The 14,932-nt window shown below is 30.6% G+C and overlaps 1 protein-coding gene across 1 annotated transcript; it reads right to left on the bottom strand.

Moving 5' to 3' along the window:
* Nucleotides 1-1,109: 1,109 nt before the first annotated feature.
* Nucleotides 1,110-3,463, bottom strand: LOC120091575. The gene is made up of 3 exons (XM_039049672.1): nucleotides 3,347-3,463; nucleotides 2,204-2,431; nucleotides 1,110-1,388 (listed from the first exon to the last, which is right to left on the bottom strand). Exons 1-3 carry the CDS (start codon nucleotides 3,398-3,400, stop codon nucleotides 1,254-1,256), a joined length of 417 nt encoding a protein of 138 aa, XP_038905600.1. The 5' UTR covers nucleotides 3,401-3,463; the 3' UTR covers nucleotides 1,110-1,253.
* Between the last annotated feature and the right edge of the window lie 11,469 nt (nucleotides 3,464-14,932).

Here is a 14,932-nt window from a genome sequence, read left to right as displayed (position 1 = left end):
GATTTTCGTTGGAATTTGTAGCCGAAAGTGGTTGTTGGAGTTGATCATCGGAGTTTATTGTCAAAGGTGGTTGCTTTAGCCTAAAATTTTTCATTAGAAATTGGTTGTGTGAAAGTGATCGTCAGGATTGAGTCATTAGAGTTATGTAGAAGTGATTGCCAGAGTTGAGCACGTAAAGGTGGTCGTTGGAGTTAGTCATCCAAATTGTCATTGAAGGTGGTTATCAAAATTTGAAATCGATCGTTAAAATTATCATCAAAGATGATTGTCGAATCCTAAAATTGATCACCAAAATTATCATCAAAGGTGTTTATCGAAGCTACTTCCCAAAGTGTGACAGTGACGATCACATTATAAATGACCGATGAAAACATTGAAAGAAGGAAGAGTTGAGATGAATTAATAAAATTATACCAACTCAACTCCACTCCACCAATATTTAATTTTAGTAGATCAATATTTAAAATTAATAAATTAAATATTGAATAAATATATTATACCAACTCAACTCAACTAAATCATACATACCCAAATTGAGTGATATTCTTTTTGTAACTTTTCGTGATAAGAAACAACAAATCTTTCATTTTGTATTGTCATTGGGTTTTCTTGCTTACTTCATCCATCCATTAGTTTAGAACTGATAGATAGATTGATGGCGTGATTATTTAACTATAGAAAATAGTGCATGTATATATATATTTTATCCAAGTCTTCTTTATATAAATCTTGAGTGATGTATGTCGAACAACACTTTGAACGTTTAAGTTTAAAATTAAACGAATGTTACAAATTTTTTGCATGATAACAATATTATGTACGATTTAAAATCTCCTGATTGGTCTCTCCCCACGATAACCCCGACGACATGAATGATGTCGAGATTGGATGATTTTCGGACATGAAGAACACAGAATCACAATTTTCCCCCTCAATTTGGGTAAATAAAATCAACAGAATAAAATTTAGAAAAAAAAAAAAAAAAAATTGGATGAAGGCAACAAAATATCCATTGAACAACTTTACAATATTTCATAAATAAATAAAAGAACTTATGTTTACACATTTTATAGATTATATTTTATAGTGACCCCTTGATCGACAAGTACTTCAATCAACAAAAACCACCAAAATTTTATAAACATCTTCAACAGAGACTATAAAAAGATCCTACAAGTGATTAGAAACAAAATACAACCACCAAAAAAACCTCGGCAAACAAGAAACAAAAGACGAAAAACAGATTATTAAGACTACGACTTGCGTGTTCCCTGACCAGTCATGCACTGTTGAACAAGTTGTTTAAAGCTCTTCTTATGTTTCTTGTTCTTCTCAACGATCATCATCTCCCTCTCCCTTTCTATCTCTCCCTCTACTTGTACACAAAGCTGTTTTAAATCCAATAGAAGAGGAAAAAAGAGTTGAAGGAAACATGAGATATGATTGAAAAATGCATAAATAGTAAACATAAGATACTATCAAATAACTTCAAAAAATTTGAGTCGAGGAATTGCATAATACAAAAAAATAAAATATTATAATGATTCTTAAACTTTAGTGGGTAACAAAAATTTAGCCTCAAACGTCTATGAAATAAATAGTTTGATCTTCGAATTTTCCTTATCAATGTTTAAGTCTATTTTAAAATTTAAAACTATTTATATGTTAATTAATAGATATCAATAGTATTTATTTACTAGAAGACTAGATATAAAAAAGTATTTATCTATCAACAGTAGAATATTAATAGATATCAATATAGTATTTATTTGTAGCTACCAATCTAGTAGTCTACTATGTCATAGATTGTAACATTGACAATATTTCAAAAATATTTTTTTAACAATTTTGTTATTTCAAATTATTTTTTTTTTTAAAAAAAGTTACTCGTGAGATTCATGAACTAAATTGTTTCAAAGTAATAACCAAAATAACTTAGACCCATCATTCTAGAACTTGGACCCATTCCATAATGATTTAATTTTTTATTTTTATTTTTAAATTAAAAACTACAAAAATATCCATATTTTCTATAATATTTTAAAATTAAATCAAGTTTTGAAAATTAAAAAAAAAAATTAAAAACATATTTTTATTTTAAAATTTGACTAACAACTCAACCCTTCAACCTCCAAAACCATGGTAGAAAAAACGAAGAAAATAAGTTCAATTTTAAGCATCGATATTTTAATATTGAATTTACCTTGAGGACTCTATCCTCTAAATTATCCATTCTCTCAACGAGGCTTCCTTTGAGTTCAGCGACTTTGATGACGTGGTTAATCGGACGGCAGTGCTTCTCCAAACATTTTGGTGAGAGATCAACAGACGACGTGTGATAATCGCTCGTGAGGGTCCCACTTGATGGAGTAGATGCACATGAACTTTTTGGAGACTTTCCGCACCCTCTAATTTCCTCCAGCCGCCTCAACTATTACAATTCTATCTATTTAGTATTTCTTCCACAAAAATTTAAAATTCCAAAAAACACCCCCACAATTTCCACAATGTCCCATTTTTGTATATAGAAACTACAACTATAAATTGTGACATAAAGTTGTATTATTCCACAGATTTTGATTTTTAAAGTCACTAAAATATAGGTTAATTTGATTGGGGAAAAAAAAAAAAAAAAAGCAACTCCAACCTAAAATACTAAAATTCTTTTTGGACGTGTGTGTATAAATATATAAGAGAACAGTCAACCATAAAATAATCAAACCCTTAACCTTAAAAAATAGTTAATACAAACTCAAAAGAACTAAGTACTCACAAAAGATCAGTTCCTCCTACCACAATAATCCTTCTGGCTATCAATTAATTTGTTTGCTACCTAAAGTACATATACAGATTATAATAACTTTGATGTTGACCTCTATTTCCATTTTCTTGTTTTATTTCCAAAAATTAAATATGTAGAGTAGAATTGTTTCAATCTTCTCACTCACTAGAATTTTCCAAGCTATATTCTTAAAAAGTAGATGGATTGAAATAAATGTTTTAAAAAATATACCAACCAAATTCAGAAGACAGCATTTTACTCCATAATTTTCAAATAATACGAAAAAAAACATCAACATCAAAATTACAAAGCGAATCATCAAATTAAGAATATTTTTTTAAAAAAAAAAAAAAAAATTAGACAGCCCATGCAGCTAAGCCACGAATCTCTCACCAACCAACTCTTCTCATTTTCTGAGTCATTTTCCCGAGAAACAAACATCAAAACCCATCATTTTCCCTACCTTGTCCACACAAGAACATATTCACACACACGAAAAAAAAAAGTTTTATTTACTTTTTTAATTATAATTATAATTTTCATTGTACCTGAAAATAAACTTACCATATTATCTAGCCGGTCCAACCGAGAGAGAATCGGTTCTTCACCAACAGCCATTTTTTTCCCGAGAAAATTTAGAAACAAATTAAAAATTTCTTTTTCACTGAATCAACAACTTTCTTTTTTCGTTATTTCAATTTTAGGGTTAAATACAAAAAGAGATGGGGATTCTGGAACGACACGTGTCGGGTGGTTATGGGCATGTCGGTTGTCAAAAGGAACGACGTGTCGAATTTAGTAGAGGGAGAAAAGGATGGGTGCGGACACGCGTCCGTTACGAAGCACGCAAAGAATTAGGGAACGGCACGTGGGTGGTCACGTGGGGCTGTGCTATTTTAAATGCCATGTATTGATGGGAAGGGGAACATTATCCTTTTTCTACAGATAAAGAAATGTGACAAAAACTAATTTTCAAAGTGCTTCGATCCTCTGCGGCCGCATCTACACTATTCAAAAACTTCACACCCAATCGTTTCCTTTTTTATGAAAAAGATTAATTAATTAAAACATCATTTTAAGTTTATTCAATTTTAACATTTCTAGGCTAAGTAAATCTTAAATTTAGTCCTTATCATACCTTTATTGTTTATTTTTAAAATCTTTTGTAATTTATTAACATTTTTGCTATAATTTTTTTACAATATATTCAATGTAAAAAATTATTGTTATTATATAATCAATTTTGTTACAAATTATCTTTAAATCACTAGAATTAAAATAATTAAAAATGAATGAACTAAAATTAAATAAATTATAAAATATATGGATTAGAATGGTAGTTTAATCTTTAAAAAAAATTGATCCTTAAGATTTAAAACTTTACATTTTAAATATTTTATTTTTGATCGATTTAAAACTACATTTTTAATATTTTAGTTTTGATTTTGATTTGAATTTAGTGATCTACTACTTTAAGTATTTTTCATTTTTCATTTTTTGTTGGGTCAAGGATTTTTATCGGGAGTGTGTCAGAGATTCGGACTGTCCTTTCTTTAAAACTACATTTTTAATATTTTGTTAGACTTTTGAAGGATTGATGCCTATCATTTAAAATTGGACTGTCCTTTCTATCTAGTACCATTTCTTTGTTAAATAAATAAACTGCAAAAATAGTTTTAATGTAACAAACTTTCATAATTTTTTTTTTCGAACATTCTTTTCATTTTTTTAGGCACAAAATTCTTAATTTGATATATGACACTTTATATCGTATTTTATTTATGATTATTTAATCAAGTGAATAATCATTTCGTTTTTAAATTCTAAATTTTGAATTTTAAAAATTAAATTTATGAACGAACACTATTTTCATCTATAAAAGGAGTCATCCTTTTAGGTATTGATAACTAATTGATTATTTAGGTATTGATAATAAATTATTTTTTATTTTTTTTAAATTTGTTTGGTATTCAATTATATTTTCTATTTCTTCCAATTTTAAAAACGTTGTTAAAATGGTTAAGAATAAAATCATTTAAAAAGAAACCATCTTTTTATTAAAAAAAAAAAAAAAAGGAAATCTATACTATGGTTCTAGAAACAGTGTAGTCTAGTGATAGCTAAACTTTTTGGCATGTTGCACGTGTTGGGTTAAATTCCTAGGAATTATTATAACCTTTTTTTTTTTTTTTTCTTACGTTTAATATATTTTTCAGTATTTTTGCATAAAAATAAATGGTAAATAATGATAACAATACTTTATCCTTTTATACTTTATTTCCACGTCAATTCTAATTTTTCATTTTAACAAGTATATCTTAGATTTCTTTTAAATAAATTCAAAATTAAATGTTAAAATGATTGAAAAATATAAATAAATTAAAATTTATTTTTGTTATTTTATTTTGGAAAGCTATAAGAGAGTTTTTTTTTTTTAGAAAATGACCCAACTTAAATGGAAAGAATTATGTTTTTCCACAAAGATATTAATGAATTAAAATTAAAGTTATTATTATTTTATATTTTGTCAATATGTTTTTTTTTTTTTCTTTCGTCTTTATGATTAATCTGTGGATTTAAATTATTGATAATGTTTTATCAATATATATAAATTTTAAAAGTTAAAAAATAAAATTTTATATTATTTTAAAAATAATTTGATTTTATTTTTATAAAACTATATAAAACAAAGAAAAATAATAAAAGAGATTTCTATTTTTTAAAAAGCAGAAAACAAAAACATATCAAACATGTTTTTTACAAACCAGGATGAAAAACTCTTAATTAAATACTTAAATTTCTCGCTAAAATTTTTATATGATTAGTTCCACGTGGACAATTTGAATTTAAAGAGAATTTATTCTAATTTTCTAGTAAAAGAAAATGATTACAAATCAAATTATTCATAAAAATAATCTAAATTTAAATGTTCAGTTTGAAACTTGACCATTAAACTGAAATTTAAATGTAATATTTTTATAATAATAATAATTATTATTATTATAACAATAATAATATAAAATTAATTGATATAATAAATAAATAAAAAGTTAACGGAGCGAGAAGCGAGGGGATAGAGAATGTATTCTCCATCTTTGCGTCGTTTAGCATATGAAGAAAATTTTCTTCCAATCCTCTCATTTTCACTTAAATGAAGATTCCTTGTTTCATTAACGGCAAATCTCCATACAAAAAATGAACATCTCTAATACAAAGGTGAGAAAGAGGAGAAGAATAATTATACGTGAGAGAGAAAAAGAAAATGTTATGGACCAAATGTGAAGGAAAAAAAAATGTTGGAATGAGAGAGGAGACGAAGAAGAAGACTGAAAAGAAAATAGGAGATGAGAGAGGAGGGAGAAATTTCAGGGGTATTTAATATTTTACCGGGAAAAAAAAATATATGTTTTGGGTCTAGGTTTCATTTGGCCAACAATTTAAATTTTGAGTTTAATTTTAATTTAGTTTTAAATAATGAGCTAAACTCAACCTAATCATTAAAATTTTAAAACGATTTTGTATTTTTTTTAAAAAATTTTTAAAGATATTTTAGCAATGAGGTATTAACGATTTTTGTTCATATACGATATTTTTGAATTTTTTTTAAGTTAAGAGTATTTTTGAAACTTTTGAAAATTCATGGATATTTTTAAAACAAAACTTTAATGATTTCCATCCAAAACTAATGACAAGGCCATTATTTAGTTCTTTTTAAAAGCTTATAGGTATTTTTAATACAAAGTACAATATTTTGGAGCATTTTTTAATAATTTAACTTTAAAATTAATTTTAAATTTTCACTTCATAATTATTTTAAAATTAACTAATAAATATTAATACCAAACATATATTAAAAATGTAAATATTAAAAACTAAAACTAAATTGAAACAAAACTTTCTGAAATTTGGAGATAAAATCAAAATAAAACTCAAAACTTTGACATTTTAATCTCGAGGGACCATATGAAAAAGTTTCCCCTGTTAACAAATTTCCATCGAGTTTGTGATGGGCCGAAGTAGTTTGATGATGGGCCAAAAGCCCACTAAAAGAGCTCATAGCCATATACTTCCTCCAGAAATGGAACCCTAAAATAGGCGAGGAATTGAAGTTCCAGTACCAGGCTACCAGCTCTATGACTTCTGTCCCCGCCGCATTCGGCATCTGCATCTCCGGTTAAGTCCCGATGAGGAAAAGTTTAGTAATCTGAAGAAAATGGAGGATGGAGTTTTCATCCATAACTGGCGCTCCCGATGCTTATAGCTGAGGTCGAGGATCCAGTTTCTCCATGAAATTCCAGGTAGATGCTAGGCCTTCTGAGGGACTCTTATGAAATCGTATCTCAAAATTTGTTCATTTCTATTATCTTTTGGCCCGATTGAAATTGGGGAGATTGAAGTTGAACTTAGTTTTGGTTCGAAATTTTGAACGTCGATGCGATTTTTTTACTTTACTTTTTCCGGGATCTGTTCGTGGTTGTGATCTCTAACTCTGAAGATTTGTTGCCCTAGCATTTTAGGGTTTTGAACATGCTTTGTGGGTTTGAACTTCAAACTGGTGTTCATGTTTAGCTTCGGTAACGGTCAGAAATGGCACAAAAAGATTTCATCTTTCACCATTAACCCCTCTTGTTTTAGTGACTGCAGCAACTGCATTGAGAATAAAATGGGGAATTCTTTCTCATCTAAAATTGAAATCTAAAATATAAACTTTATTTCTTGTAAGAAGATGGACGGGATTGAATAAAACTAGAGATAAAAAGCAACAATTTTTATGTCGGATGACCCAAAAATTAGAAAAAAAAAGTTAAATTATTATTTTTTAATGTCGAATGAACGGATGAAATTGTTAAAATATACTTGTACACGAGATGAGATCTCTCACTTCTTTTTTTCTCTCTTCTCTCTTACTCATCAAAGTTGGTCACATTGGAGTTAGCTACTCACGTGAAATCGTTGTATCGGAGAGGAAATAGTAGACATATAAAGGAAAAGAAATCGAAGAAGAAACTAACGTGTGGAAAAAGATTTTTCGGCACCGAAAGGAAAGGAAAAAGAAAAAAAAAGGACAATATTGTAACCTCACCAAAAAAAACATTTGATAAGTAAAAAAAAAAAAAGGACAATATCGAAACCTCTGCAAAAGAACATTTGATCAGTCATTTGTCATTTTGAACATTTAAAATAGATCTTTTAGGCAATGTTCTTAATTATTTTTGGTTTATTTGTTTTTTTTTTAAAAATTATTTTTTGATCATGAAATATTGACAATTTAGTCATTGAAATTTAGTTAATAATGATTTGGTCTATATAGTTCCAAATTTGTGACAATTTACTGAATTTTTTTTAACTAACATGTAATATTTATAGTTTATAAAGAATTGATTTTTGATCCGTATGATGATGTAAATGGATAAAAAATTTCATAAAATTTTAATAATATTTTTCACAATTATTGTTGGCTTGGAAGGACACCATATTTGTGTTAATCTGGTTATCAATGCAATCAATAGTTAACAACAAAGAAAAATGTCGTTAGATATGAAATTCAAAATTAAAGAGAGCGATCATAGTAAATCAAAAGAGTTTTGTTCACCTCATCCCTAAACATTGTTAGTTGAGATATAATTTGATTATATTTAGGGCAAATCTTCATTTAGACTATTTAAACTGTTTTAATTTAAAGTTAAATAGAACAAGCACATCAACTATTTTTTAAGAATATTATTATTTTTTTTCATCCCCACCACCCATAATACAATACAATAGTCATGAATGACAGAAAATGAAGGGATGGGAAAGAAATGAAAATCAAGAAAATAACTCACTTGTGAATGATTGTACAGAAACTGGAAAATGGATTGTAAACAAAAACAATGGAAAATTTGGTTTGAAAATTATATATAATCTAATTTGTGATAAAAGATAAAATGATATAAAACGTCCTAACCGCATAAATTAAATTTAGGGTCAATTTGGATTGACTTGAGAAAAAAATGTTTTACAAAAAACTATATGGACTTGAGAAGTTATTTTGAGTGGTTGCTAAACCCTTCAATTTCTTCCAAAATATCTTATTTTCAACTTAAACACTTGAAATTCCAAACACATCTGTAATTTTGATACAAATAATCATGTATAATAAAAAGATATAATCTAATTCGATAACAATAAAATGATAAGATTTTATAAAAATGGAAAGAGAGATGGGTTCGTCAAATGGATGATCCAAAATTTGAGAAGAAATTGAGATTTACCCTAATTTTTGAAAATGAGGTTTTTTCCTTTTTTTTTTTTTTAATATGAATTTTAATCATTTGCTATCGTCAAATTTGAGCAAAATTACCAAAATGGCACCTTACGTACACAAATTAGGTTTTATCGTTTTTACTCTCTTGTTCAATCGAGTCTCTCTCTCCGATGCTCGGTCTCACTCTGGAATACAAACTGAAAAAGAGGAAGAGAAGACGAAGAATTCGATCGGAGCTAGTCGTGTGGTGTCATCGAAGAAGAAAAACAGGGAAGAAGAAGAAGAAAAAGGTCGCTATAGAAGAAAAGTGAGAAGAAGAGGGGAAAAAAAAGAAAATGAAGGAAGATGAAGAGAGAAAAAGAAAAAGGGTAATTTTATAAAATTACTTGATGATGATGTAATTAAGAGGTCAAAATTCTTAAGTTTTAAAAATTGGAGAAAATTATTGGACTAAAAAATTTGGTCCTTTAATCCATTATTTTTCAAATTTACAAATTTTTAGTCATGCATAACAATTTTTTTCCTTATAGTATAACTCATTTGATGAAGACATAACTATCTTTTAAACGGTTTAGGTCAGTTTGAATTTGAATAGATCAATACGTGTTAGATTTTTTTTTTTTTTTTGATAACATAATCAAATGACCAAACCTATTGTTTCGATCGAATTTTATTCATTTGACTTGATTTTTTACATCTTCATGATATTAACAGAGTTGAATTTTCTTGATGCACAATTGAAAATTTTATTAATTATCACATATACTATAAGCTTTTTAAAAGGTTTCTGAAATTTTCCTTATAAAAAATAAAAAATCAATTTGCACCTCAATATAAAATTTTGAATCCACCACTATGTTTAGATAGTAAGTAATTTAAAAAATAACTTTTTAAGAAAAATCTACAAAGAAGATTATGTGTTAATTAACACCTAGCTAGTTCAAAAAAAAAAAAAAATACATCGTACATGTTGTGAACTTGAGGAGCACATTAAGAACATGGATACCAATAAAATATAATATTAAAATAAATAAATAAATAAATAAATAAATACTAAAATAAATTAAACATAATATATAAATATATGAAATAAATAAATAACAAAAGTAAATAAAAAAAAAGGATAGATTTCTCCACTTTCTTCAATCTTTTTGGATTTTATCCAATGTGTGTCTTCCAAAACCCATCAAATGACCACTATTTATATGCAATTTGGTAAGTAGGAGGTGAATTACATGGACACTAATAATGTGTAATGTTGAAACACATGGATAAAACTTTGAGAAATTTACTCCCCTCATGGAAATATCACTTGAGATCTCTAAGGCCGCATTCCAATATTGTGCACCAATTTCTCAAAAGTCTCGGTTGGTAATGATTTTGTAAATAAGTCTGCTAGGTTATCCTTAGATCACATTTGTTGTACAGTGATATCACAATTTTCTTCAAGTTTATGATTGTAGAAAAGCTTTGATGAAATATATTTTGTTTTATCTCCTTCAATATATCCTCCTTTGATTTGGGATATGCATGTTGTGTTGTCTTCGTATAATATCGTTGAAAATTTTTTACTAGAAGACAAACCACATGTTCCACAAATGCGCCGAGTCATTGATCTTAGCCATACACATTCTCGACTAGCCTCGTGAATTGCAAGAATTTCAATATGATTTGAGGAAGTAGCTTTTATGGTCTGTTTCACTGATTGTCATGATATAAAAATTCTTTTCCATGTACTAAGTAACCTGTTTAAGATCTAGCTTGTATGGGTTAGATAACTAACCTGCATCTTCACAACCAACTAGATTATAATTAGATTTATTAGAATAAAATAAATCAACGTAAACTAATTCTCAAATAAAATGTATCATATGTTTAACTCTAGTTCAATATCCTTATTTTGGAGGAATATCATATATATGTAACAAAATTACTAAAAAATACTACAAAATGCATTGTATAAACTAGTGAAGCTATATATGTGTACTTATTTCTCAAAATTTCTCAAAATTTACCGCTAAGATGAATAGAAGTCTAATAAATGAGCCTAGTTAGGTGAGCTTTATCATGCAACCGCCGTCAGACATCTTTCTGCAATACCGTAGTAATTGTGTTATGAACAAAATTGTGTACAACCTCACCACCCTCCTTAACGAGCTACAATTTTTTAGTTTTTAATGAAAGCCAAAGAGATAATGGGGAGGCAAATATTGCCTTCTTTAACAAGAAAAAGTTCATCAGAGGTTCAACCTTTGGAACTAAATTTGTGCCTCCCTCTTCATCCAGTGTGAGGAAGTGGAAAATGAAGAAGGGTGGAAAGGTGAATAAAGCCAACCCGTTATTTTGCGTTAATTATGCGTTCAATGTTCTATTTTTGTAGCTAATGCAGGAAATGATTGCAAACGCGAAAACTGGACCACCGCATAGACGACCGCATGCAGAGAAACACTCCATCGCAAAGGCAAATGCATCGATCAACGCATGGATATTGCAGTAATCAGGCGTATGCGTCCATCGCATGGGAGTTGCGCTTGTCAAGCGATTGCGGTCATCATGTAGAGTTGTGGTATTAAGCGAATGCGGCCATTGAATGATTACGGCTCTGCGATAACGCATTCTAATGGGATCAACGCAAGGTAGATGGAATGAATGCATCAACGCATCTACCTCGAGAAAAACCAAAAGATGATGTTGACATTTCACCTACCACGTCGTTAGTGGCAGAGGTTCAGAAAGGACTAACGCACCGAACGTCAGACTCAGAGCAGTCCAATTAATGCTGTCGGCGACCTAAGCTTTATAAATAGAAGCCGATGAGCAGAAATGTAAGGAATCCAAGGTTTTCGCCTGAGGTTCGCCTAGGGCGGATCCTTGCGATCCAGAAAAACACGTGAGAAGATGGCTGAGAGTTCTTCACCTTCTTCATCCATTCCAAGTGACGACCGGAGCCTTCAATCGGAGCTAGATCTCAAGAGAGTTAGCTCCTCTGCCCAGCCATGGCACCACCAGCTGCCTTAACACACATCCGTTGTTTTAAGTTATTTAAATGAGATTTACTAATCCTAGCGCATGTTAAGATTGAACGAAAGAGTATTGCAAACTACATGTTTATAATTGTGAAGCATGCATGTTGAATTGTAATAACGCTCTTATGGCGAAAGCTAGGTAAATGCTATGCCTAAAGCTTATAATGCTCAAATTTTCTATGAATGTTATGTTTCTAATGAACCAGATACCGAAGGTATAGAAGGTATTCGAGAAAGTACCTAAGGTGTTGACGGTACTTAGTATACTCCACGTGCACGTAGGTAGTTCTTTATGAGAGGTTGAAGTATGGGTCTCCTGGCTACAATCTTGATAATGGGATCGAAGTATGGGTCTTATGGCCATGAATGGACGTTGGGAGCTTGAGCTATATGCTCATTCTCAACTAAGGTTTGACAGTATTATTGATTATGACACTATGTTTAATGTATGATACTATGTAAGTTGATTGAGATTATTTCCAGCATGTTTATTTATTTACATTAATGCATATGAAAGGCTTGAGAAGAACTGTATTTCTATGAGTCACTCACTGGGAAACCAACTCATTATTTTCAAATGTTTTCCTTTTTCCTAGGTAGCAATCAGTTTCCTTGCGATTGAACCCACTGCAACTTGCCACTCAAAGCTCGGTTATCGAAGGAAGAAGCTTAGGTTAAACTTGTTTTGATGTACACATATTTTAAAAGGAGTCTGGGACTTGTGAAATTTATTTTGGGACCTATGTTCATTCTTATGCTTTTAGTTGGACATATATTTGTTGTTTTGGAATTGTAACTAAGTTTTATGCTGATAAAGTCATAGTTGATTTACTACCAAGTCGTTTTTGCTTATTGAGGTCTAAAGCAGGTTTCACTTAAGTTAGGCAGTAAGTGTTGGCAAATAGGTCGGTAACTGCTGCCGTTATGTCCCCTTTCGGTTTTAGAGGGTAAACTAGGAAGGGGTGTCAATGAGTGTAAAAGCTAGAGGAGGGTTTGGATATTTTATCACTTTTACGGATGATTATTTGAGGTATGAGCGTGTTTATCTAATGCAACATAAGTCTGACATACTTGAAAAGTTCAAAGAGTATAAAGCTAAAGATGAAAATTTGTTAAGTAAAAAGATTAAACCACTTCGATTAGATCGAGGTGGAGAGTACATAGATATTGAATTCCATAATTATATGATAAAACATGGAATCACATCTCAACTCTCAACACCTGGTACACCTCAACAAAATAGTGTATCAGAAAGGAGAAATAGAACGCTATTGGACATGGTTCACTCTATGATGAGCTATGCTTTTCTACCTATTTCATTCTAAGGTTATGCAATGGAGACTAAAATTTACCTTTTAAACCAGGTTTCATCAAAGAATGTTACTAGAACACCTTTTGAATTATGGAGAGATCATAAAAGTAGTTTACGACATCTCAGGATTTAGGGATATCTAGCACATATGCTTGTGGCAAATCCAAAGAAATTGGAACCGTGTTCAAGATTATGCCTATTTGTAGGTTATTCTAAAGAAATGAGAGGTGGTCTGTTCTTTGATCCAAAAGAAAATAAAGTATTTTTTATCATCAAATGCAACTTTCTTAGAAGAAAGCTACATTAGAGAACATAAACCAAGGAGCCAAATCGTATTAAATGAAATTTTCAGAGGAACTACTGAAACTTTAACTAGAGTTTTTGAATAGGCGAGCACTTCAACAAGAGTTGTTGATGTTTAGGGTTGGCAAAAATCCCCATGGGGTCGAAAAATACTCGGTTTGATCAGAGATGAGGGTTAAACCGGGAATTTTAACTAGGTCTCCGGTTGGGGGTGGGGAGGGGACATGGAGGGTTACCTCATCCCGTCCCCGTCCCCGATAACTTATTTTTAATATATATATATATATAAAAGAATAATGGGAATGGGTCCCCCGCGGGACCCCGTTTCCCCCGGTGGGGAATCCATAATCCCCATCCATACCTTCAATTGGTAGGGACAGGGGTGGGGATGAGGGGAAATATCCTCCGTGAGGATAGAGATGGGGAATCCCCCGCCTCTGTCTGGCTTCGTTGCCAACCCTATTGATGTTGCTTCATCTAATCAAATGCATCATTCTCAAGTGTTGAGAGAGTCTCGACGTAGTTGGAGATTGTAACCCAACCTACTCGTTGTTTGGTTTAATAGAAACTCAAACCGTCATATTAGATGATAAGGTTGAGGATCCATCGTCTTACAAAAGATTGACAAAGATGAATGGATCCATCGTCCCTACCTTCAATTGGCGGGGACGAGAGGGGGATGAGGGGAAATACCCTCCGTGAGGACATCCCCCTCCCCCCTCCCCCCGGTCGGCCCGTTGCAACTCTATTGATGTTGCTTCATCTAGTCTAACACATCCTTCTCAAGTGTTGAGAGAGCCTCAACATAGTTAGAGGATTGTAACCCAACCTACTTATTGTTTGGTTTTAATAGAAACTCAAACCATCATATTAGAAGATAAGGTTAAGGATCCATCGTCTTACAAAAGGCAATGGTTGATGTTGACAAAGATGAATGAATCAAAACCTTGGATCAAGAAATGGAGTCTATGTACTCCAATTCTATCTGAGAACTTGTAGATCCACCTGATGGAGTTAAACCCATAGGTTGAAAATGGATCTACAAGAGGAAACTGGGTATAGATGGAAAGGTGAAAACCTTTAAGGCTAGACTAGTAGCAAAGAATTATACCCAGATTGAGGGAGTGAACTATGAAGAAACTTTCTTACCTATTGCTATGATTAAGTCTATCCGGATTCTCTTATCTATTGCCACATATTATGAATATGAGATATAAAAAATAGATGTCAAGACTGCATTTTTGAATGGTAATCTTGACGAA

This window comes from Benincasa hispida, chromosome 11 (assembly GCF_009727055.1).
Source record: "Benincasa hispida cultivar B227 chromosome 11, ASM972705v1, whole genome shotgun sequence".
Classification (NCBI taxonomy): Eukaryota; Viridiplantae; Streptophyta; class Magnoliopsida; order Cucurbitales; family Cucurbitaceae; genus Benincasa; species Benincasa hispida.
The sequence above is the reverse complement of the archived record's forward strand: the minus strand, read 5'-3'. Positions and strand labels throughout refer to the sequence as shown.